The 23,935-nt window shown below is 36.2% G+C and overlaps 1 protein-coding gene across 1 annotated transcript in view; it reads left to right on the top strand.

The window, feature by feature from the left end:
* The window catches only part of FSIP2 (fibrous sheath interacting protein 2), a 138,260-nt gene extending 116,552 nt beyond the window's left edge, over nucleotides 1-21,708 (top strand). The window contains exons 19-24 of the mRNA XM_040227942.1: nucleotides 1,419-1,519; nucleotides 8,661-8,704; nucleotides 10,404-10,460; nucleotides 11,937-11,980; nucleotides 16,949-17,018; nucleotides 21,569-21,708. Coding sequence (XP_040083876.1) covers nucleotides 1,419-1,519; nucleotides 8,661-8,704; nucleotides 10,404-10,460; nucleotides 11,937-11,980; nucleotides 16,949-17,018; nucleotides 21,569-21,708 — 456 coding nt within the window. The remainder of the gene's footprint in view (nucleotides 1-1,418; nucleotides 1,520-8,660; nucleotides 8,705-10,403; nucleotides 10,461-11,936; nucleotides 11,981-16,948; nucleotides 17,019-21,568) is intronic.
* Nucleotides 21,709-23,935: the final 2,227 nt, after the last annotated feature.

Raw genomic sequence — 23,935 nt, forward strand, 5'->3', positions numbered from 1 at the left:
TCTCTTCCTAAGTCTGGCAACATTTACAGTATGCAAGAAATGCATACAGTATGCAAGAAAAATTTACAATATGAAAGAAACTTTTCTTAAAATTTTACAACATGCATAGAACACAATTGAAGGAAAGAAGATAATGGAAAGAGACATAGAATAATTAGAAAGCCAAGGATGACAGAAAAGGAAGCTACTTAAGAGAAGTGAAAGTTAATTATTTACATATTTTAGAAGATTTCATCCCTTTTATATTTTGACTGGTAAATACATTTTCAACAAGTAGGGTAGGACCAGAAGATGGGTCAAGGTAGAAGGTAATTTAAAAAAAAAAAAAATACAACTTCAGATTGTCTGGCTTTTAATCCCAACTCCATCTTTAATAGCTATGCATCTTTTGGGCAAGTTACATAGCATTTTTTTTTTTTAATATGTTGCTTAACCAACTTGCTCAAAGTTAACAAGTTAATAAAAATATTTTAAATATCACCCTTGCAATCAGCCCATAAACTCCTCTATATTCATGGAGAACAACTTTCATCCCTAGTACCAAGTGCCTCACATAAGATAATGGTTTGGACTTCAGTGACTCTTTGGGTGGTCCCTGTTCAAAAATGTATACCAAAGTATGTTTTTGAAAAGTATATGTGATTTAGGCTTTCCTGGTGGGATAATCCTATTGATTATCCATTTGACATGACTCCCAAGTTAACACAAAAGCTGAGATGAACCAGAAACAACAGATACAACTCTGTTCAGTTCAAAAGCTTTCCAGGCAAATCATCTTAACACATACTTTGAACTATTTGCTGGGAATCTATGTGATTACATGACTAGATGGAGTCTGCAGAATAGTTTTCTTGAGCCACATATTCAGAAGTACTGACTTCATAGATAACTGAAGAATTAACATTAACAAAAGTAAAAATAGATTGTATAAACAGTAATCCCAGTAATAGTAGTCTATTTTTTCACAATTATAACAGACACAACACTAAACATATTCTTATAAAAGTTATGGACTTAAAATCACACATGACTTCCCAACAAACCAGATCAGAGTGCAGGTTCACATGATTGAGTTGACAAGCTTCTGAACTGACCAGAGTTATATCTCTGTTCTTTTTAAACTAAGTTTCCATAAAATACCTGTAAAGTACAGAACTGGAAAACCATATACATCAAACTTTGTGCTATGTTTATCTTTAGCATTTACTCAAACTTCAATGTTATTGTCTAGAACTTTCACTAGCCATTTCCTAAAAACTATATTGGAAAAAGACATTTTAATTAGAAATATAGTTTCCATCCATTTTTAAGTAATTTCTGAAACTTTTTCTAATTATAGTGTATGTTAAGAGGGGAGAATATGCCAAGTATATGGTAAAATGCTTATCAAATGTAATACATAGCTTGCTCTTTTCCAGAAAGAAGAAAAAATTCCTACTACTGAGCCAACACATTACTTCATACACAGAATTATGAGTTTATCTTCATACAACCAAGAAGATCTGATTTCATATGCCAGGTATATGAAATTAAAGCAATATAAAATAGCAATCTGAGAGGAGGGTAATGCTTCTGGGAAGAATGAAGTCCCTGGTAAAACTTGATAGGGCAAGTATTCAACCCTATAACTTCTTTCACTCCTTATCCTGTCCTCCCCTACCTTTCACTGTGCTTCTCTAAGGCCTTTTCATTCTATCTGATGCCCCATTCCTAGTTACCTGCCCTCTACATTCTTCCTAGTCTAACAGTGTCTTGAATTAAGAATTCACTAATGTGTTATGACTTTTGTTTTGTTTTGTTTTTAAATCTGGAAGATAGTTCAGATACGAATGCAACCCAGCGCCTTTCAGCCCAAAGGGTTCCTACTCAACTCTCTTTAAGTAATTCAATGTTCCAGTATGTATGAATCCAAATAACAGAGGGAACAGTGTAAGTTGGAGCATTCAGAGATGAATTCTAGAAAACAATGTAGTTTGATGTGGGTCTGTATAGATAGACAGCATTTACATGAGAAGGCAACCCAAGTTTGGATGATTATTGGAGCAGTCTGAACTGTGTAGCTGTGAGATCAGATTGCCAACATTTATTGAACCATAGAGAAAGCAAGGGAATTCCAGAAAAACATCTACCTCTGTTTTGACTACACTAAAGCCTTTGACTGTGTGGATCATAACAAACTGTGGAAAACTCTTAAAGAGATGGGAATACCAGACCATTTTACCTATCTCATGAGAAACCTATATGTGAGTCAAGAAGCAACAGTGAGAGCCCTGTATGAAACAACTGATTGGTTCAGGACTGAGAAAGGAGTACAACAGGGCTGTCTGTTGTCACCCTGCTTATTTTTTATGCTGAGCACATCATGAGAAATGCCAGGCTGGATGAGTTACACGCTGGAATCAAGATAGGTGGGAGAAACATCAACAACCTCAGATACACAGATGATTCCACTCTAATGGCAGAAAGCAAGGAGGAACTAAAGAACCTCTTGATGAAGATGGAAGAAGAAAGTGAAAGAGTCAGCTCAAAACTAAATATTAAAAAACTAAGATCATGGCATCAAGCCCCATTACTTTATGGCAAATAGAAGGGGAAAAGGTGGAAGCAGTGACAGATTTACTCTTCTTGGGCTCTCAAATAACTGTGGATGGTTACTGCAGCCATGAAATCAGAAGACGATTGCTTCTCAGCAGGAAAGCTTTTACAAACATAGACAGTGTGTTGAAAAGCAGAGACATTACTCTGCCAACAAAGGTCTATATCGTCAAGGCTATGGTCTTCCCAGTGGTCCAATAAGGTTGTGAGAACTGAACCGTAAAGGAGGCAGCGTGCCAAAAGATTGATGCCTTCAAACTGTGGTGCTGGAGAAGACTCCTGAGAGTCCCTTGTATAGCAAGTTGATCAAACTAGTTGATCTTAAAGGAAATCAGCCCTGAGTACTAATTGAAAGAACTGATGCTGAAGCTGAAGCTCCAGTATATTAGTCACCTGATGTAAAGAGCAAATACTTTGGAAAAATCCCTGATGCTGGAAAATACCGAGGGCAGAAGAAGAGAGTGTCAGACAATGAGATGGCTGGATGGCATCATTGATGCAATGGACATGAACTTGGGCAAACTCCAGGAGATGGTAGGGGACAGGGAGGTCTGATGTGCTGCAGTCCATTGGGTTGCAAAGAATCAGAAACATCTGGATGACTGACCAACAGCAACGAACTTGAAATCTAATTAGATTTCTAATCTAATCATATCTAGAACAGAAGTTGCCTAAAATTATTCTTAAGTTTATAAGAGTATTCATAACCTAGAAATGGAAGTATTTCTATTGTAGGAGAAGCAATAGATATAAATAGAAAAATCTACCTGGTTATAATTTTTCCCCAAACAGCATGATGCAATTCTTTTTGACATACTATTTTGGGACATTTGTTCCTGGCCAAATTATTGCCTCTTGTTCCTAAATAATGATTGATTGTATTAACAGACAAATTAGTAATGCAGGTACCCCTCTATTATTTATATCAATGAAGACAGAGGGCACAGATAATGCCAACTAAAAATCAATTTAGAGCAAGGTAGCAGGCCAAGAAAATGCAAACCCTTATTTTCTTGTAGAAACAAAAATAACTATAGGCTGATAGAACAACTCCACAAAAGCTCTAGAAACCGATCAAATAACAGCATCAACAAAGGAAATGCCCAAAGAAAGTCCACATTCAAAATGGCAGGAAATTCCACAGAGTTTTCTTATCCTTGCCCAACCCCCTTCTGCAACATGATGTGGCATAGCTGGGAAGAAATGGCCCAATTCTCATTTTTTTTCTCTTGGAGTAGAAAGAGCAGATTGGAACTTATTTGCAATGTTCGGATCTGTGGACTACCTGAGAGACTATTTTTGTCTCACCTGAAGAAGCACAGATTGGGAATGATGGCATAGGTTGGATCTAAGCCTGGAAGCCACAGAAGTCAGTAGATGGATGCCATGGTGCATGGAAATCACAAGGGGCTACAGATGCACAGACACCTGAAGGCAAGAGATTACAGATGCAGGAAACAACAGAATAGCTAAGGCCCTCAGAAGAAACCTCGGATATGCAGACAATCACCCTTATGGCAGAAAGTGAAGAGGCACTAAAGAGCCTCTTGATGAAAGTGAAAGAGGAGAGTGAAAAAGCTGGCTTAAAGCTCAACATTCAGAAAACTAAGATCATGGCATCTGCTCCCATCACTTCATGGCAGATAGATGGGGAAACGATGGAAACAGTGACAGACTTTATTTTCTTGGGCTCCAAAATCACTGCAGATGGTGACTGCAGCCATGAAATTAAAAGACACTTGCTCTTTGGAAGGAAAGTTACGACCAACCTAGATAGCATATTAAAAAGCAGAGACATTGCTTTGCCGACAAAAGTCCGTCTAGTCAAAGCTATGGTTTTTCCAATAGTCATGTATGGATGTGAGAGTTGTACTATAAAGAAAGCTGAGCACAGAAGAATTGATGCTTTTGAACTGTCATGTTGGAGACAACTCTCAAGAGCCCCTTGGACTGCAAGGAGATCAAGCCAGTCAGTCATAAAGAAATCAGTCCTGAACATTCTTTGTAAGGACTGATGCTGAAGGTAAAAGTCCAATACTTTGGCCACCTGAAGCAAAGAACTGACTCATTGGAAAAGACCCTGATGCTGGGAAAGAGTGAGGGCAGGAGGAGAAGGGGACAACAGAGGATGAACTGGTTGGATGGCATCACCGAGTTGATGGACATGATTTTGAGTATGCTCCAGGAGTTGGTGATGGACAGAGAGGCCTGGCATGCTGCAGTCCATGGGGTCGCAAAGAGTCAGACACGACTGAGTGACTGAACTAAACTGAGAAGAAATATGATTATACTCTTAGGAAACAAAACATTTAACAGCAGGTTGTCAAAAGTGAAGAAGGAAAAGCAAAAGTACATACATAGGCCGAGAAGGACATAGTCCCAGAAGGACATAGGCCCAGAACAAAATGAACACCTGAAGGCTTTACCTCTGTCTGTTCCCAAGGTTCCCCATTCTGTTAGTTAGTGAAGGGTTTCTACACCAATCTTCAAAAGCTGGAAGAGATAACTGTTTCTTTAAATGCTCAAATTCCATCATAAGATCACAGTATATATTAAGAAAATTTGGCACATTTTTAAGAAACCAAATAAATCCTCATAAAATGTCCATGGAGAAGCACACCAAATGGACATTTATGACAAAGAGTTTAAAATAACTGAAACATGAAAAACCAAAGGAAGTCAAAGGAAAAGTATATGGAAAAAATAATACAAATAAAAATTAAGAGATTAAAACCTGGAAAAAGGAACCGGTCAGAACTAACAAATTCTGTAACTGAAAAATATAGCAACTAAATTGTAAGATACACTAGATGGTCTCAAAAGCAGTCACAATCAAGCAGAAGAAATAATCAGTGAATTTCAACACAAGTCACTTGAAATTATTGAGTCTGACAAGTAAAAAGAAGAGGCTCAAAAAAAGAGTGAACAGATTCTGTGGAACTTAAGGGATATCATCAAGCATACCAATACACACACACCCACACACACACTATGGTGAGTTCCAGAGAAAACAGAGAAAAAGGGAAAGGGGATTATTTTAGGAAATATGGCTAAAACCTCCTCAAACTTGAAAAAGCGTGAATATACAAACAATAAATTCAGTGAATTTTAAGTAACATAAGTGCACAGAGACTACCAGAAACATAATCACAACCATCAAAAGACAAAGAAAAGAGAACCTTCAGGTGGCACCATAGAAACTGCTTGTACATGAGATCTCCAGAGATCTCAATCTGTTCCCTATTCACTGTCAGTAAAACTTTTAGAGGAAACCTTGCAGGATGGAAGGCAGTAGATTATATATTTAAAGGGCTAAAAGAGAAAACTGCCATGTGACAGCTCTATTACCAGTAAAAAAAAAAAATACCCTTGAAAATGAAAAAGAAATCAGAACATTCGAAAATAGAAAATTAAATGCAAGAAATGTTAACACAAGTTCTTCAAATTGAAACTAAAGGATGTTGGATGGTAACTCAAAGCCGTATGAAAATTTTAAATTCTGTAGTAAAGTTAAATATATGGACAAATGTAAAAATCAGTATTATTTTTGGTGGATTCTTTACTATATCTGAGCCACCAGGGAAAACCAAAGACTAAATGGAATTTATATAAAGCCATAATTTGGGACAGCAGTAACAAAGGGATGGCACTTGATCTATCAAGGAGTAGAGTTTTTGTATGCAGCTGAGGTTAAATTGATATCAGCTTAATCATCATAACTTTAAGATATTATATGTACTCTCCATGTTAACAACTAAGAAAATAACTATAAAATATACATGAAAGGAAACAAAAAGGGAATCAAAATGTGTCTCTGTAAAACTCAACTAATAGGAAGGAAGGCAGCAGTGGAGCAAATGGGGGATTTCATTCTTCAACATAATAAAGGTAGTATCTGACAAACCTACAGCTAACATATATAACCACAAAAAGCTGAAAGCATTTCCTTTAAGATCAGAAAGAAGACAAGGATGTCTACTCTGTCCAGTTTTATTCAACAATAGTTGATACTCTCATCACTTCTATTCAATTTATTACCAGAAGTTCTAGCCAAAACAATTAGGCAAGAAATAAAAGGTATCTAAATTGAAAGAGAATTAAAATGAGCTCTGCTCATAGATGGTATTATCTTATATGTATAAAACCAAATGATGCCATACCAAAAAAAAAATACTTTTAAAAGAAATATATGAGTTAATCAAAGTTGCTAGATATAGAATTAACCCAGAAGAAAACCATTACATTTCTATACTCCAATGAAAACTGAAAAACATACCTGGAGGAAATTTAAAAAGACACAAATTAATGGAAATATTCTATTCTACTCAAAGGATTGTGCAGATTAAATGGAATACTTATAAAAATTCTGACTTTTTGTGGAAAAAGAAAAAATATATTTGAGTATTTATATGGTATCTCAAAGAACTTCCAGTAGCCGAAACAATCCTGAAAAGAAAGAACAAACTTGGACTCCTGATTACAAAACTTATTATAGAATCATGGTAATCAAAGTAATGTGGTGCTGACATAAAGACAGATATGTAGACCAATGGAATAAAATAAATAACCCAGAACAGGTCTTTAATATATCAAAAACTTTTTTATAAGCATCCCAAGACCATTAAATGGAGAAAAACGTCTTTTCAACAGATGGCGTTGGGAAAACTAGATAACCACACACAAAAATAAACTTAGACCTTTACCTTATACTATGTAGAAAAACTAATTCAAAATGGGTCAAAGACACCTAACTAAACTATAAAATTCTTGTAAGAAAACAGAGAGGGAAAGCCCATGACATTGGATTTAGCAATAATTTCTTGAATATGATACTAAAAGTACAAGTGGTAAGAAAAAAATTAGATAAGTTTGACTGTATCAAAATTAGAAATTTTTGCGCTTCAAAGGAGAGTAAAAAGTCAGCACATAGAATGGGAGAATATAATTACAAGTCATATATCTGATAAGGAAGTACTATCCAGAATATATAAAGAACTCCTATAACTCAACAAAAACAAAAAACAACCTGATTTAAAAATTAGGCAAAGGGCAGCTTGAATAGATACTTCCTCAAAGAGGATATATAAATGGACAAGAAGCCTGTAAAAAGATCCTCAACATCACTGATCATTAGGGAAATGCAAATCAAAACCACAATGAGATGCTATTTCACACCCATGAGGATACCTATAATCAAAAACAATTTTTTTTCATAAAATAACATGTTGGCAACAATGTGAAGAAATCAGAACCCTCACACAATGCACTGGAAATTTTAAATGGTACAGGCACTATTGAAAACAGTATGAAAAAAGAAAACAGTATGAGAGTTTGTGAAAAAAAAAATTAAACAAAGTTACCATATGAACCAGCAAAACATGGACTCAAACAAATATTTTTATATTTATATTCATAGCATCATTATACATAATAACCAAATCTTGGAAGCAACATAAGAGTCCACTGATGGATGAATGGATCAGCAAAATATGGTACATAATTTCAACAGAAAATTTTTCAGTTTTAGAAAGGAAGGGCATCCTGACAAGGACATGTTACCTTGAAGACATTATGCTAAATGAATAAGTCAGTCACAAAATAGCAAATTTATGGTTCCATTTATATGAGATACCTAACTAGTCAGATCACACAGGCATAAGGTAAAATATGGGTTCCAGGGGATGGAGAGAGAGGGATGTACAGTGTTAGTATTTTGGAATAAGGATTTATGAGTACAAAGTTTCAGTTTCAGGGGGAAATGAAGAAGTTCCAGAGATGGATGGTGGTGATAGTTGCACAATAATGTGAATGTACTCAAGTATAAAACTGTACACTTAAAAATAGTTAAGATGATAAATTTTATGTGTATTTAACCAGAATTTTAGAAGTGGGAAGAAAGTCAATTTAGAAATAATCTGCATTTGATTTGGAAACTAAGTGATACATTATTCCAAGTTTACCTCTGTATGGGGAATGAGGACAGTTTGTGATTTTACTTAACCAGTAATTTCTTGATTCATTAAATACACAAAAAAATGAAATGTTCTTTTTCTCTTCTGTTTTAGTGAAACTGAAGGTTATACTGCAGAGAGAACTAAAATTTTGGAAGGTTGGATTTATTCTTTTTCTTAATTTAAAGTAGAAACTATTCAGAAGGATACTCTATTGCTCTGATCAGTTTTTTTAAGTCATCAAGCCTGAAGTTGATACTACTTTTTCCTATGAGCTTATCTACTTTTAAAAAGAATCCAGTACTGTATCATGCAGGTGTTAAAATAAGTGAACTAGTTTATGTTATTATTAATGATTTTGGTCAAGAATATGATGTGATAAATGAATTTATGTTTACCATGCTCCTGTGAGAAATATCCACAAAATCAGGGTGTATATCATAGTTTCTCAGAAACTATGATACTAGGATTTAACAATTTATTTGAGAACTTATCCTTTCTTTGTGCTTAACCAAATCAAAATGTACCCCTAAAAAAGGTCTTTAGAGCTAAATTCATATGCTTACATTTAAATGTGGCTAGTATGGACCTCAATTTTTTTTTAACCTATAATTATATTGAGTGCTTAGAACATTTGTGTGAGGACTATCTAGCACTCTATTTGTTGAAACCTCACATAATTAGTATGGTTCTAAACGGTGGTAGCATGTCCAAGAATTTGAGTTTGTGCCTACTGTAAAGTGGCCTTTAAATCTGAACCACAACTACAGCTCACTCAAGGTGTTACTTAAGAAACACTCTCTCAACTTGAAAGAGGAAATCATTTTTATTAAGATGGTTCATAAAATAACAGTAAGTACACCAGAATTCTATAAACATACTATAACCTGGTGTCAAAATAATCACTATATGATTCCCATATTATGGAATCCTAGGCTGTTTAGAGTCAGACAAAAATCACTTAATATAACTTCCTTCATTGTTTACATGAGGAAATTCAAGCTCAGGATGAGGAAGTGACTTGTCCGAGGCTATTTTAAGTCACAGGCAGAGCCTAGTCTAGATCCCACGTCTTCTGACCCTAAATTCAGGGTTTTGTTTATTCCAGCTTCGTTGCAATGATCAAGCTTAATTCTTATATCCTTCAGTAATATTGCAGCTGTCCAATTCACTCATTCAGAAATTCACTGAGCACTTCCTTTCTGTTCTAAAATCCCATATGTGAATAAGACTGATAGAGTCCTCAACATCATAGAATTTACACTGTAACTTGAGGCAGAGCAGCAAAGATAATTACAGGTATAAGTATTTCCCATCCCATCTGAAACAAAAACCAAAGAAATTACAGTGATGTGCAAACCTTACATCATCTGGACATCACCCCAAACTCCTATTATCACCTCCTCGGTTTCCCTTTCTGGCTCACCCTGTCCTAGCCTCACTGACCTTCTGCTAGTCCTTAAACATTCTAGGAATTCAGGATCTCTGCACTTGCTGATCCTCATGTAGCGTCCTTGTAGATTCTCCAGGCAAGAATACTGGAGTGGGTTGCCATTTCCTTCTCCAGAGAATCTTCCCGACCCAGAGATCAAACCCAGATTTCCCACACTGTAGACAGACACTTTACCGTCTGAGCCACCAAGGACGTCAAGGAAGCCTTCCTCCTGTATCTACATTGCTTATTCTTCACCTTCAGAAACTCAGACTTCTCAGTGAAGTCTTCTTGGACCATGCTCTGAAATTGTAACCTCATTGTCAAGATGGCACTGCATATTCCACTTCTTTGCTTTTTTTCTCCCTAGCTCTTATTACTGTATGACAGACTTCATATTTGTTTTTCTCACTTTCTCCTTCTAGAATATAAGCTCCATGAAGATCACAGCTATATTCCCAAGGGTCTAAAACAAGCTTATAGTAGGAGGAAGCAGTAAATAAGAGAGACTATGGGAATCACTAAAGAGAGTGGACAAGAATTCTGTTTTGAATATGTTAAGATATTAGATATTTAAGTTGAGATGTCACATAAGCCATAGGATATTTAAATCTTGAGTTGAATTACAAGATTAAGGTTGAACATTTAGTTTATAGTTTTATATATATTATAAAATATTCCTAATTTTAATTTATAGTTTTATATAGAATATAGAAGAAAATTTCAAATAGCTTGAATCTGAATATCCTAGGATCCTAAACTAGCAGGAATTTTTCTGTGACTTTTCATCAAAACAAATTCCTAGTACACCCTGGAAAGTTGATAGCCACCTAACCTAGAAACAAAAAAAACTAGTGTTTGGAATGATAGCCATGGTAGTAAATCCAAATGTCCTCAGTAATTTAAAAGTCAGTTCAATTTTATGCAATATACAGTTAGATACTTTAGAAATATTATTAACCAACAATGAAATTTTGCCAACCTTGTCAGGTAAGTCAGATAATTAGCTCTTCTCTTGAGTTAACTGAGGTCTTGCTACTGTTTTGTTTTGTTTTGTTTCCAGAACCTAAATTGATCCTAACAAACATGTGTTGACTCTTGATGAGTACATGTCTATAAAAGGCATAGTTTTTTATACATGAGATATCTCATTAAGTCTTCTTGAGACAGAGACAGGAAAATAGTCTCATTCACAGTCTACAAAGGGGAGGAAACTGGGAGAGAAGTCAGATTAAATTCCCCAGTATCCACACAGCTCTTAAGTAGTGAAGCTAAGACTTAAACTCAAGTTTTCTGATGCCCTAGCAGGTGAACTGCCTTCTTAGTGATGGGTCTTTGTGAAATGTATCTCATAGTATTATTTCCACCTCCTTAGGTTGAATTTTTTTACTGGTGTTGACTTCCCCTAAAAGTTAGGCAACTTTTAGTTGTGCAGCAACTCCACCAGGTTTCCTCTTGGTATTGTCTCAAAATTCTCCTGATTCTCACTCAGAATATTTTGTAAGACTAGCTCTTATAAAAGACTTCCTCTTTGTTCCAATTGTCTGCTTTTAATTAGCTATGTGGAATCAGAGTGCTAAAGCTGGAAAGGCCCTTAGGAATCACGTATAGGGTAATTTCTTATTTTACATGCAAAATAAATAATAAAGAGGCACATAGGGATTGAGTGGTTGTTCATAGATTTGTAGTTATTAAGTTACAGAACCTGTCTTTCCTATGACATCACACTTCATCTTTCATAATTCCTAAAAGAAGGGCTAAAATATGCCACATACATCTAGGGATCTCACCTATTTCAGTTTTATTCACATTGTCTATGCACTAAAACAAGTGCTTCTATTAGCCTAATTCTATGACTTTTCAGTGAAAAACAATAAGATCAGATTTGTGTCAATGTTATTTGTGCCTCAGAAAGAATACTATTTTTTTTTTTCCTGTTTTTTTCTTCCTCTCCACAGCAAGTTCTCAGGAACAAAAGCCAGAAAATTCAAACAGTGTTAAGGTAAGTATTTTTTCTATAGCCTCTAATTAGAATATATGAGGCCATTTGCTGCTGCTGCTGCTGCTAAGTTGCTTCAGTCGTGTCCAACTCTGTGCGACCCCAGAGACGGCAGCCCACCAGTATATTCTATTTTTCAAGGTTAAATCAATGACCATGTGGTGCTGTTTGAGGGGCATCAGGAACTCTTCCTCTATTTGCAACTTCTTCATGCTCAAATCTCTTCTCCAGGCCAAGATTTGTCCATGGTACCCAAGAAATCCATCAATTCTCACCTTAGGGTTAAGCTATCATTCCTTGCTTAAGTGCACAGGATAAGCCACTATTCCTCCTTAGCACCTGAAAACAATTCCATTCCTTAACTCTGTTACTGCAGTCACTGGAGGAAATCTGAGAAGGAATGAGTCACTTGGCCCTTCTTAGGGCAAGTAGACCCAAGTGAGGGATTTGGTGGAAGCAAGGAAGAAACAGAAGCTTCAAAACTGGAAGAGAGCAGGTTATAAGATATAAATGCTGATTCCATCTATTTCTCTGCATTCCTAAGGAATGACTGCCTGAAGACAGTTTTCCAGAAGACGGAGCTATGCTCCAGTATAAACTCCAAAAGTGTCCTCCTTCCTAATCCTCTTTAGAAAGTTTCCAATGAGTCCTCAAGCTACAAATCCTCTTATGTTGTGGTTGTTTCTTGGCTCAATTTAATCCTATTTTTAAGCAAATCTCCCCAACCCCATGACACCCAATCCATCAATTATCCAGTCACTTCTTATTACCAGAGTAATTTTCAGAGTCAAATCTTACAACTCATACTTAAGATAACTTTTACCACATCTCTAAAGATGTTGGGTTAGTTCCTCACTCAACCTAATCTTCATTTTCAAACTAAAACACCGGTTTGACAACCTCAGGCTTCACTTACACCATGTTTTCTAAGTAAAATCAAATGTCACTAAAATGGAAACAATCTGTAATCTAAGGACCTGACTAACAGGCCATTCCTTGTGCCAAACTGAACTGCTGGCTAATCTGCACCCTTTTGGCTCCTGTCCTTTTTCCTCACTTAACTGCTTTTCCATGGTAAAATTGTGCTTACAGTTTTTATTCAGCCCAGTTCTGAGAAAGGTAAAGTAAAGCACATTCCAGTTGTGTTTCTCACTGATTAAACTCTCTAGACAACTACTGAGGGCTCTGAAAGGCAACTGATTCAGTAGCTTGGGGCAGGAAATCAGAACTCCAAAACCATTATGAGTTTCGTATGTTTTTTCCTCTCACATCTAGGATAGACCCAGGGCAGTTCAAATCCTGTAATTACATAGAGGGAATGGATAAAATAAGAAAACTCCAAGAGAAACCATGGCTCTCTTACCAGAATTAGGAAGAAGTACCTATGAAATGGAAAGTAGGGAAGCTCACTTTCACCACTATTTCCCCTTCTTCTGCCCTCTCTCAAGGCAAGTTTTAGCCATGAACCTGTACGACAGTGGCAACAAAGCTGTGAGGCACTTAAGACCGAGAGAAAATCTTTCTCTCTGACCAGAGGAATTAGTCTCCAGTAACATGAAGAACACTAGGGGGAAAACTGCTACGTTTTTCTCTGCCTTCTTTTGTTACTTTACCCTGGACATTGATACCGTCATGGGATGTGTGAGACAGCACACAGGAAGGCTAGAGCCATAGCATTCTAAACACAGAATCAGAATAGGGGACTGTTGAGAATCAGAGACACTGAAATCAAAGAGAAGAGGGACATGAAAAAGGAACCCCTCCAAATCTGTTTTTATAAAGTGTCTCCTGAGAGATGCATGCAAAGGACTGACTTGATGTTCTATAGACAAAAGGCTACCCGTGGCTGATTCATGTCAATGTATGGCAAAACCAATACAGTATTGTAAAGCAAAATAAAGTAAAAATAAAAATTAAAAAAAAAAAGAAATTGAACTACAGTCTTAATAGAGATACACACTAAAAAATACTGCCGAGACTCTGAAAACTAAATTTACACTGGAACCACAGTCACAGAAGACAGGGTAGAATGTGTGTTCTGAACTTTAATGGGTTAACTAACTACTTTAAAAATAACCAACCCTCTACAGAGGATTTTAACAGTTCTTAGAATCATGTAAATTGTTCAAAAAGGTCAGGATACAATACAATATTACTCAACATACAAAGAACTAAGACAGTGTCTATAACTTTAAAGGGAAAGGACAAAGATGCCAACTCCAACATAGGCAATATTTTTAAATTTTCAAATAAAAACTTGAAGTGATATTAAATTTAATCAGGGTTCATTGGTTTATTTTTGTTTTCATTCTCATTATTCTAGGAGGTGAGCCAAAAAGATCAATAGGATCTAACTAAATTTAAAAGCTTTTTCACAGCAAAGGAAACCATAAGTAAGACAAAAAAAACAACCTTTAGAATGGAAGAAAATATTTGCAAAGCAATTGACAAAGGATTAACCTCCTAAATATACAGACAGTTCATGCAGCTCAATATCAAAGAAATAATGCAACCAAAAAATGGACAGAAGACCTAAATAGACATACAGATGGCCAACAAACACATGAAAAGATGCTCAACATCACTCATTATTAGAGAAATGCACATCAAATCCACAAGATATCACCTCACACCAGTCAGAATGCCCATGATCAAAAGACACATGCACCCCAGTGTTCCTTGCAGCACTGTCTAAAATAGATGTGACATGGAAATAACCTAAATGTCCATCAACAGAGAGGTGGATAAAGACAATGTGGAACATATATACAATGGAATATTACTCAGCCATCTAAAGGAATGGAATTGGGTAATTTGTAGAGACATGGATAGACCTAGAGATTGTCCTACAGAGTGAAGTAAATCTGAGAGAAAAACAAATATTGTATAATGTCACTTACATGTGGAATCTAAAAGAATGGTACAGATGAACTTATCTGCAGAGCAGAAATAGAGACACAGATGTAGAGAACAGACTTATGATTACCAAGGGTGGCTGGGAAGTGAGGGTTGAGATGAGTTGGGAGATTTGGACTTTTCGTACATACACTGCCATGTACAAAACAGATAACTAATGAGCCCCTGCTGTATAGCAGTGTTCTCTGGTGACCTAAAAGGGGAAAAAAATCCAAAGAAGTCGAGATTCAGGTACAGCTGATACTCTTAGCTACATAGCAAAATCTAACACAACATTGTAAAACAACTACAATATTTAAAAAAAAAAAAACCTATAAATTTTTATTGAAAAGTTTATTTTAACAATGTTCCATGAAGTAACAGCAAATACTCTTGAATCTGATGTCATGCTGGAAGTTCTTAGCAGAACTTAAGTATATTTATTCATCTGAGACAGGTAGCATCTGCTTCCTTCTTATAGAATAGGTATTACAACTCTAATTCTCACACATTAGAGTCATGTCTTTAGTATCAATATCTGCCCCACCCTCAGGGACTTTAATTACATGGTGGTATGGGACCCAGGGATTCATATTAATTTTTTTTTCATAGATAATTCTACTGTGCAGCCAATGCTGAGAATAAGTTCTTTACACAGTCTTTGCTCCCTTTTATTCTTCAAGTATCCTGTTCAAAATATCTCAAACTCTGCCTCAAATTCTCTTGGAGGAACTGTGATATAACTCATTAATATCTGGTGGTCTTTGCATAATCTATACACAAGGCATCATGTGTTACATATATTAAGCCTTACTTCATTGACCCGTTTCCTTTGTAAATTACTAGCATTCTAAAATAGCTACAATGAAATCTTGCTACCTATCCCAGGATACTTCATGCCTTTCTGGGGAAATTGCTTCTTTTGCATTCAAAGATAAAGTCCTATGGAATAAAGCTAGTATCTGAGCCATGTTCCCTGCACTAGATCCACACAGCCACTTGACTTCTCTTCAGAAGGAGCAAAGATTTCCATAAAAGGAAGCTAAGAGTTATATCAGTTCAGTTCAGTTCAGTTCAGTTGCTCAGTCGTGTCTGATTCTTTGTGACCCCATGAATCGCAGCACGCCAGACCTTCCTGTCCATCACCAACTGCTGGAGTTCACACAGACTCATGTCCATCGAGTCAGTCATGCCATCCAGCCATCTCATCCTCTGTCGTCCCCTTCTCCTCCTGCCCCCAATCCCTCTCAGCATCAAAGTTTTTTCCAGTGAGTCAACTCTTCACATGAGGTGGCCAAAGTACTGGAGTTTCAGCTTTAGCATCATTCCTTCCAAAGAAATCCCAGGGCTGATCTCCTTCAGAATGGACTGGTTGGATCTCCTTGCAGACCAAGAGACTCTCAAGAGTCTTCTCCAACACCACACTTCAAAAGCATCAATTCTTCAGCACTCAGCCTTCTTCACAGTCCAACTCTCACATCCATACATGACCACTGGAAAAACCATAGCCTTGACTAGATGGACCTTAGTTGGCAAAGTAATGTCTCTGCTTTTGAATATGTTATCTAGGTTGGTCATAACTTTTCTTCTAAGGAGTATACATCTTTTAATTTCATGGCTGCAGTTACCATCTGCAGTGATTTTGGAGCCCCCCCCCAAAAAAGTCTGACATTGTTTCCACTGTTTCCCCATCTATTTCCCATGAAGAATTATATAGTAAATATCTATTTCCTTCTCTTTTCTTTATTATCAGAAAATAATCTATAACTTACTACTTATTGAAATTTATCCCAAAGAAGAGAGAGAGAGAGAGACAAAGCTGACATTTTTTTTTTTTCTGTTATGATACCTGAGCCTTCAATTATTTGGTAGTCAAGGTTCATATCTATGATAAGGGTCAATCCTAGTGATATAATTGGCAAAATGTATGAGTCTCAGAGAATAATTGTAACTGCTGAACACGGAAGTCATATAAAATGCTATAATGGTTATGCTACATCTCTTGAAGATTTCTAGATATCTCTAGTATGTAGTATCTAACAAAGGGTTGAATCAGTACTTTGCTTTGTCTTGCAGTTTATCACCATTTTTGAAGGAAACAAGAATATTCTTCACAGTGTGAATCCCTCAAAAGAAGTCATTTCAGGTACAAAATATGTTATGCTTTTAACATTACTTCTAGACTGAGTAGTTTCTCCTTTGCAGCTTTGATGCATGTTATCAATATGAGATAGCTATACATAAAAATACAAATATTATATATAAATATTAAGATTATTTCCACTTGAAGTTTACTATGCAATTCTTAAACCAAAGAGGTAATAGGTAATGGAACTAACATTGATTAGGTATCAGCTATCTTCATTTTATTAAAGAAAAAGTGAGAATAACTTACTCAAGGTCACCCCAAGCTAGTAAGCTACAGCACTGGGGTTCAAATACAGATCTGCCAGACTTCAAAGCCTGAGCTCATTAAGCATGACCATAGCGGATATACTCAAATGATCACAGGAGCTAAGTAGGTGACAAACAAGAACAGTAGTTTGAGCAGGGATCCATGGCATACCACATCTAAAGAAGGGAGCTGTTACACAGGTCCAGTCATTGGCATGCTGGCTTGTTGCCAAGCCTTCTAATTCAGGTCTTAGCATTTTTCAGAAGAAAGTAGAGACAGTTTTGTGTAAAAAATTCTGACTTTCAAATTTTATGATGTAATTTCAAAACACCTGATGAATGAAACAAAACTTGTTTATATCTCCTACACCATATAATATTCCCTCTGCAAGTCTTAGAACCGTTAATTTACAAATGAGAAATGAAGGTAAATAACTATTGGAGGTTATACAGCCAACAAATGGAGAGCTTTTAGGGTTCAAAAACATATCTTCTTACTTTCATCCTACATTCTTTCTTCCCTCTACACTGTGGATCCCCTTAGTGGGTAATGAGCAAAGACAGCTTATAGTTTTGTTGTAAAAAGAACTATTAATTGATAAACACAAGGGTTCACTGTTCACTCTGGGAATGATGCTATTAACCTAGTACACCAGCCATCCACCGGTCTTCTAATAGTGAATATGAATTTGGGCAGTCTTTGGTGTGTTTCTAGAAACTGCTTTACAACACTGGAACGACCCAGAATACCTTTTTGATCATGAAGATTCCCAGACCCCCTATAGACTGGCTAAATTAGTATTTTGGAGTAATGATGCCCAGAAATCTGCATTTTTAACAAGACCATCAAGTTTTCAGAACATTAACCCTTACCTCTCCAATGAGAATTTCAGAAGCCTTGTCATAATGCCTCAGTAATGTTAGAAAAATTTTTATCTTTCTTTTTCAGAATGTACATTTTTCTCTTTCATCCATATGTCTGTCTTTTTGCTACAGATTTTGGCTTTTTCCTTTTTAATTTTTAGATAATTTAAAAAACAATAGCACAGTAAAAATCTAAACAGAGGCTTCCCAGGTGGCTCAGTGGTAAAGAATCTGCCTGCCAATGCAGGAGACTCAGGAGACTTAGGTTCAATCCCTGGGTTGGTAAGATCTACTGGAGAAGGAAATGGTAACACAGTCCACTATTCTTGCCTGAACAAAAATCCCACAGACAGAAGAGCCTGGTGGGCCATAGTCTATAGGGTTGTAAAGAGTCAGACATGACTGACCAACCAGGCATGTACAAAAAACCTAAACATAGTTTTTTTTTTTTTTTTTTTTTTCCTTTTCTTTATTCTGTTGGCTTTCTTGGACTTCCCAGGTGGTTCAGATGATAAAGAATCTGCCTGAAATGCAGGAGACCCAAGTTTGAACCCTGGGTCAGGAAGAGCCCTGGGAGAAGGGAATGACAACCCACTCCAGTATTTTTGCCTGGAGAATTACATGAATAGAGGAGCCTGCCAGGCTACAGTCCATGGATCACAAAGAGTTGAACACAGCTGAGCAACTAACACTTGCACTTTTCACTTTAAATTTGCTGTTAGCTGTGTTAGCTTTTAAGGGGCTTCCAAGATGGGTCAAATGTAAAGAAAATGTCTGCCGGTGCAGGAGACACAGGAAACCTGGGTTCGACCCCTGAGTCACAAAGATACCCTGGAAAAGGAAATGGCAATCCATTCCAGTATTTTTGCCTGGAGAATCCCATGGACAGAGGAGCCTGGCAAGATACAGTCCATGAGGTCACAAAAGAGTCAGACATGACTTAGTGACTAAACAACATATTAGCTTAACCATAGAAGATCACCTTGTTAGAAAAACAAATCTAGTAACCATAAGAGGTATAGTCATGAATTCTGCCATGAACTGGAATTAAGAAAAGATGGGTTTTTACTATCATGTGTGCTTTCATGTCCTATCACATCCTATCATAAGTTTTCATAAAAGTATGTAAATATTCACCTGTCTTTACATATAACATACTCATTTTGTTAAATTTTAATATGATATTCTTTAAGAGAATATCTATGAACAAAGCTAGTGGAGGTGATGGAATTCCAGTTGAGCTATTTCAAATCCTGGAAGATGATGCTTTGAAAGTGCTGCACTCAATATGCCAGCAAATTTAGAAAACTCAGCAGTGGCCACAGGACTGGAAAAGGTCAGTTTTCATTTCAATCCCAAAGAAAGGCAATGCCAAAGAATGCTCAAACTACCTCACAGTTGCATTCATCTCACACCCCAGTAAAGTAATGCTCAAAATTCTCCAATCCAGGATTCAGCAATAATACATGAACCATGAACTTCCAGATGTTCAAGTTGGTTTTAGAAAAGGCAGAAGAACCAGAGATAAAATTGCTAACATCCACTGGATCATGGAAAAAGCAAGAGAGTTCCAGAAAAACATCTATTTCTGCTTTATTGACGAGGCCAAAGCCTTTGACTGTGTGGATCACAATAAACTGTGGAAAATTCTGAAAGAGATGGGAATACCAGACCCCCTAACCTGCTTCTTGAGAAATCTGTATGCAAGTCAGGAAGCAACAGTTAGAACTGGACATGGAACAACAGACTGGTTCCAAATAGGAAAAGGAGTATGTCGTGGCTGTATATTGTCACCTTGCTTATTTAATTTATATGCAGAGTACATCATGAGAAACACGGCTGGAAGAAGCGCAAGCTGGACTCAAGATTGCTGGGAGAAATATCAATAACCTCAGATATGCAGATGACACCACCCTTATGGCAGAAAGTGAAGAGGAGCTAAAAAGCCTCTTGATGAAAGTGAAAGAGGAGAGTGAAAAAGTTGGCTTAAAGCTCAACATTCAGAAAATTAAGATCATGACATCTGGTCCCATCACTTCATGGGAAATAGATGGGGAAATAGTGGAAACAGTGTCAGACTTTTATTTTTGGAGGCTCCAAAATCACTGCAGATGGTGACTGCAGCCATGAAATTAAAAGACGCTTACTCCTTGGAAGGAAAGTTATGACCAACCTAGATAGCATATTCAAAAGCAGAGACATTACTTTGCCGTCCGTCTAGTCAAGGCTATGTTTTTTCCAGTGGTCATGTATGGCTGTGAGAGTTGTACTGTGAAGAAAGCTGAGCACCGAAGAATTGATGCTTTTGAACTGTGGTGTTGGAGAAGAGTCTTGAGAGTCCCTTGGACTGCAAGGAGATCCAACCAGTCCATTCTAAAAGAGATCGGTCCTGGGTGTGCATTGGAAGGAGTGATGCTAAAGCTGAAACTCCAATACTTTGGCCACCTCATGCGAAGAGTTGACTCATTGGTAAAGACTCTGATGCTGGGAGGGATTGGGGGCAGGAGGAGAAGGGGATGACAGAGGATGAGATGGCTGGATGGCATCACTGACTTGATGGACATGAGTTTGGGTGAACTCTGAGAGTTGGTGATGGACAGGAAGGCCTGGTGTGCTGTGATTCATGGGGTCGCAATGAGTCGGACACGACTGAATGACTGAACTGAAGAGTCCATGCCCTGAAGAAGTGAAAAGTGAAAGTGAAGTCGCTCAGTCGTGTCCGACTCGTTGCGACCCCATGGACTGTAGCCTACCAGGCTCCTCCGTCCATGGGATTTTTCAGGCAAGAGTACTGGAGTGGGGTGCCATTTCCTTCTCCAAATCCCATGTGATACAGAACAATAATTCCAAATGGAAACTCTTATTATCCATACAGTCTTCTTTCACATGACAAAAAAAATCACTTGAAGTCAGTCAACTAAAAATTTACCCAAAGTCGTGAGAAATAAAAGCAGTTTTAATGCACTTCTGTTTTCAACTGAGCACTCTGAAATAGACAGTCTTGCTATGTAGAATTGAAAGTTATCAGTACTCTCTATGTGAGTTTAACTCATTACTTTTTCAGAGGTTCTTCTGCTAGAAAAAGAAAGGTATTCTTTGAACACCTGATTAGAGAAGTATCAGAGTAGAGCAAGTATAATGATGCCATGAGAGGCAGAAAGCTGGACCCTATGGAAATGGGATGACTTTCTATTAACATGACCTTAGGCACGGTTTCTGACTTCATCAAGATTCATATCCAAAAATGGGGATATCACTCTGTTTCCTTCACAGGGGTGTTAGAAGGATCAAATCAACAGAATCTTTGAGAATATTTTTTAAATTCCATAATTTATTTTATAAATGTCAATTTCTGAATATCAAATCATTAATCCTATGGTATTACTGCCTCAACGAGAATGTCTAATAAATATCGATACTGCTTTGCTTTGTCCACAGAAACTTCCAGGTCTGATGTTCCCAAACAAGGATCTAAAATGCTGGCAAAGGTATCTTCAGCTCTGTCAAAGGTGTTTTCCCGAAATATTAACACCAATATTTCCAAATCTTCCTCACCACCTCAGCAGAATGAGCATTGAAGTTTTTATACCTGATATTACTGTGCTTACTTCCCTTAGAAAATAAAATGTTTTTTAAAACATTAACATAGTGTCCAATAAGATGATTCCTATAATTCTGAGCAAAAAGTTAAGAGCAAGAGAAATAGAGACCTGAGTAACAAAATTTTGACAATGCTTCTGATTAGAATTTTGGTATAAGGAGATGCTGAGTGCTGGTATCATATACCTGCCATGAAGATAAAGAGACAAAAAGTATATCAAGTAAATCAGTCAGCCCTCATTACCCACCAGAAAATGAACTTGAATTTTTCTTATTAAATTTCCAGAGGGTATGTTCACCAAAATAGTCAGCAAGCTGAGATAAAACTCAAGCTGAATTCTCTGACACAGATATGAAACTGACTGGTTCACTAGAAAAGATGTATTTGTATGTTCAAATAAGAAGTATCTCTAACCAACTACAGGTAAAATTTCATCAGTTTATGAAACACCTGCCAAATGAAAATATGTAACTATTGATAAAGAACCATCAAGAAGAATCACTGTGGATAAGCCATTATATATACATAAGATGACCCCTCTCCTTAAAAACCTTTTTCAGACAAGGTACCTTTTTGTATAAAATACCATCAATAAACAAATTGTTGGTCAGTAAAGTTATTAAATTCTTTATATAGACACCTTATATGAACATAGATCTCAAGATTCTATTTGTAAGAACATAAAAAGTACTGAGGAAAACTTAACAAGATGGATCATTCGTACAGTGATAGAGGAATTTTTTTAATATCAGTTAACTTGCTACTTTGTGATATGGATCCAAATTTATTTAGCATGTTTGCTCCTGGGTTCTAAAAGTCTTTTGAAAAGATCCAAAAGATGGACCAAACAGTAAAGAATGTCAGTCATCACCATTATCTATCCCAGTGCTGACTCATACATTTTCAGAGAATGTGATATCTTCTCTTTCCTCTATATAATATTCTTGACAGGAGCCAGTATTAAAGCAGAAACATCTGAGAAAATTTTGTTTTACACAATTGGATTTTCTTTAATAAATTTAGTGATGTTATGACAGATAGTTCCAGAGGTAAAAATGTAATTATAAAGAATTTTTATATTCCAGTGATGATGAAGATATTCAATTAGTCATTTATTCTATTTATAATAATTTATTATAAATTATTTGATCTCAAAGATCATATAAAATCATATACACTATAGATGTAGATCTTTTAAAAATGATAGTTGATAAGAAATGATTGCCAGTCCAGATCAAAACTATTTTCAAGAGAACTAATTCTACCAGTGTGCATAAATTGACAGTAGAGTGTATCCTTATAAATGTCATCCAAACAAATCACTGAATGTCCCCAGCTTTAAAAATCCCATGCTTTCAGGTTGTCTTTTAACATAAAAAAGTTATACTGTAAATTATTTTTAATCAAAGCTCTCATCCACATTTTCAAAATTTGATAAGGAAATAAGCAAATCCTTAGCAAATCTGATTCTAAGGCACTCTGATTCACATACTTCTCTAATTAAAGATTTAACATGTAAGAGTAATGTACTCTCTCATAGGATTTTAATGATGAAAGAAATTTCCAGTTTTCTCCAACTGAGGTAGAAAAAGAAGCATAAAGTTCAGAATTCTTGAAGCTGTCAAAATTATGGAAAAAGTGATTTAAATTATTCATAAATTTAAGTTCTAGGAAAAACCTTAATCCAGAAAAGTTTCTATAACATGTCATGTGTTGAATAAACTTTGTAGCTGTTTAGATATTATTAGAAAAGATACTAAAAGTATCAAAGACTGAGTTGAAAGAAATGCATATTACCTGATGAAATCTGTAGTAGCCTTAAATTTCTATAAGTAATGAACTTTTGATACAGAAAAATATTTTTTTTAAATCCATAAAGCATGGGAATAATTTCTCAGGTTTTTTATTCCATTTCTGCTGTACTAATACAGAGGTTGGCAAATGTTTTCCATAAAGGGCTAGATAGTAAACGTCATACTATTGGAGGGTATAATGGTCTCTGTCAGAACTATTACATTATGGCTTTCTACCACAGAAGCAACCATAGTTAATGTATGAACAAGTGAATATGGCTGGAAATTCAGTTTATGAAAAGTAAAATTTGAAATTTAAAATTTTTACATCACAAAACATCTTTTATTTTTTCAGTGATTAAACAGATTATAAAACCGTCCTTAGCTCACAGATTTCACAGAACAAGATGT

The sequence above is a fragment of the Oryx dammah genome, unplaced genomic scaffold (assembly GCF_014754425.2).
Source record: "Oryx dammah isolate SB20612 unplaced genomic scaffold, SCBI_Odam_1.1 HiC_scaffold_27, whole genome shotgun sequence".
NCBI classification, from domain to species: Eukaryota; Metazoa; Chordata; class Mammalia; order Artiodactyla; family Bovidae; genus Oryx; species Oryx dammah.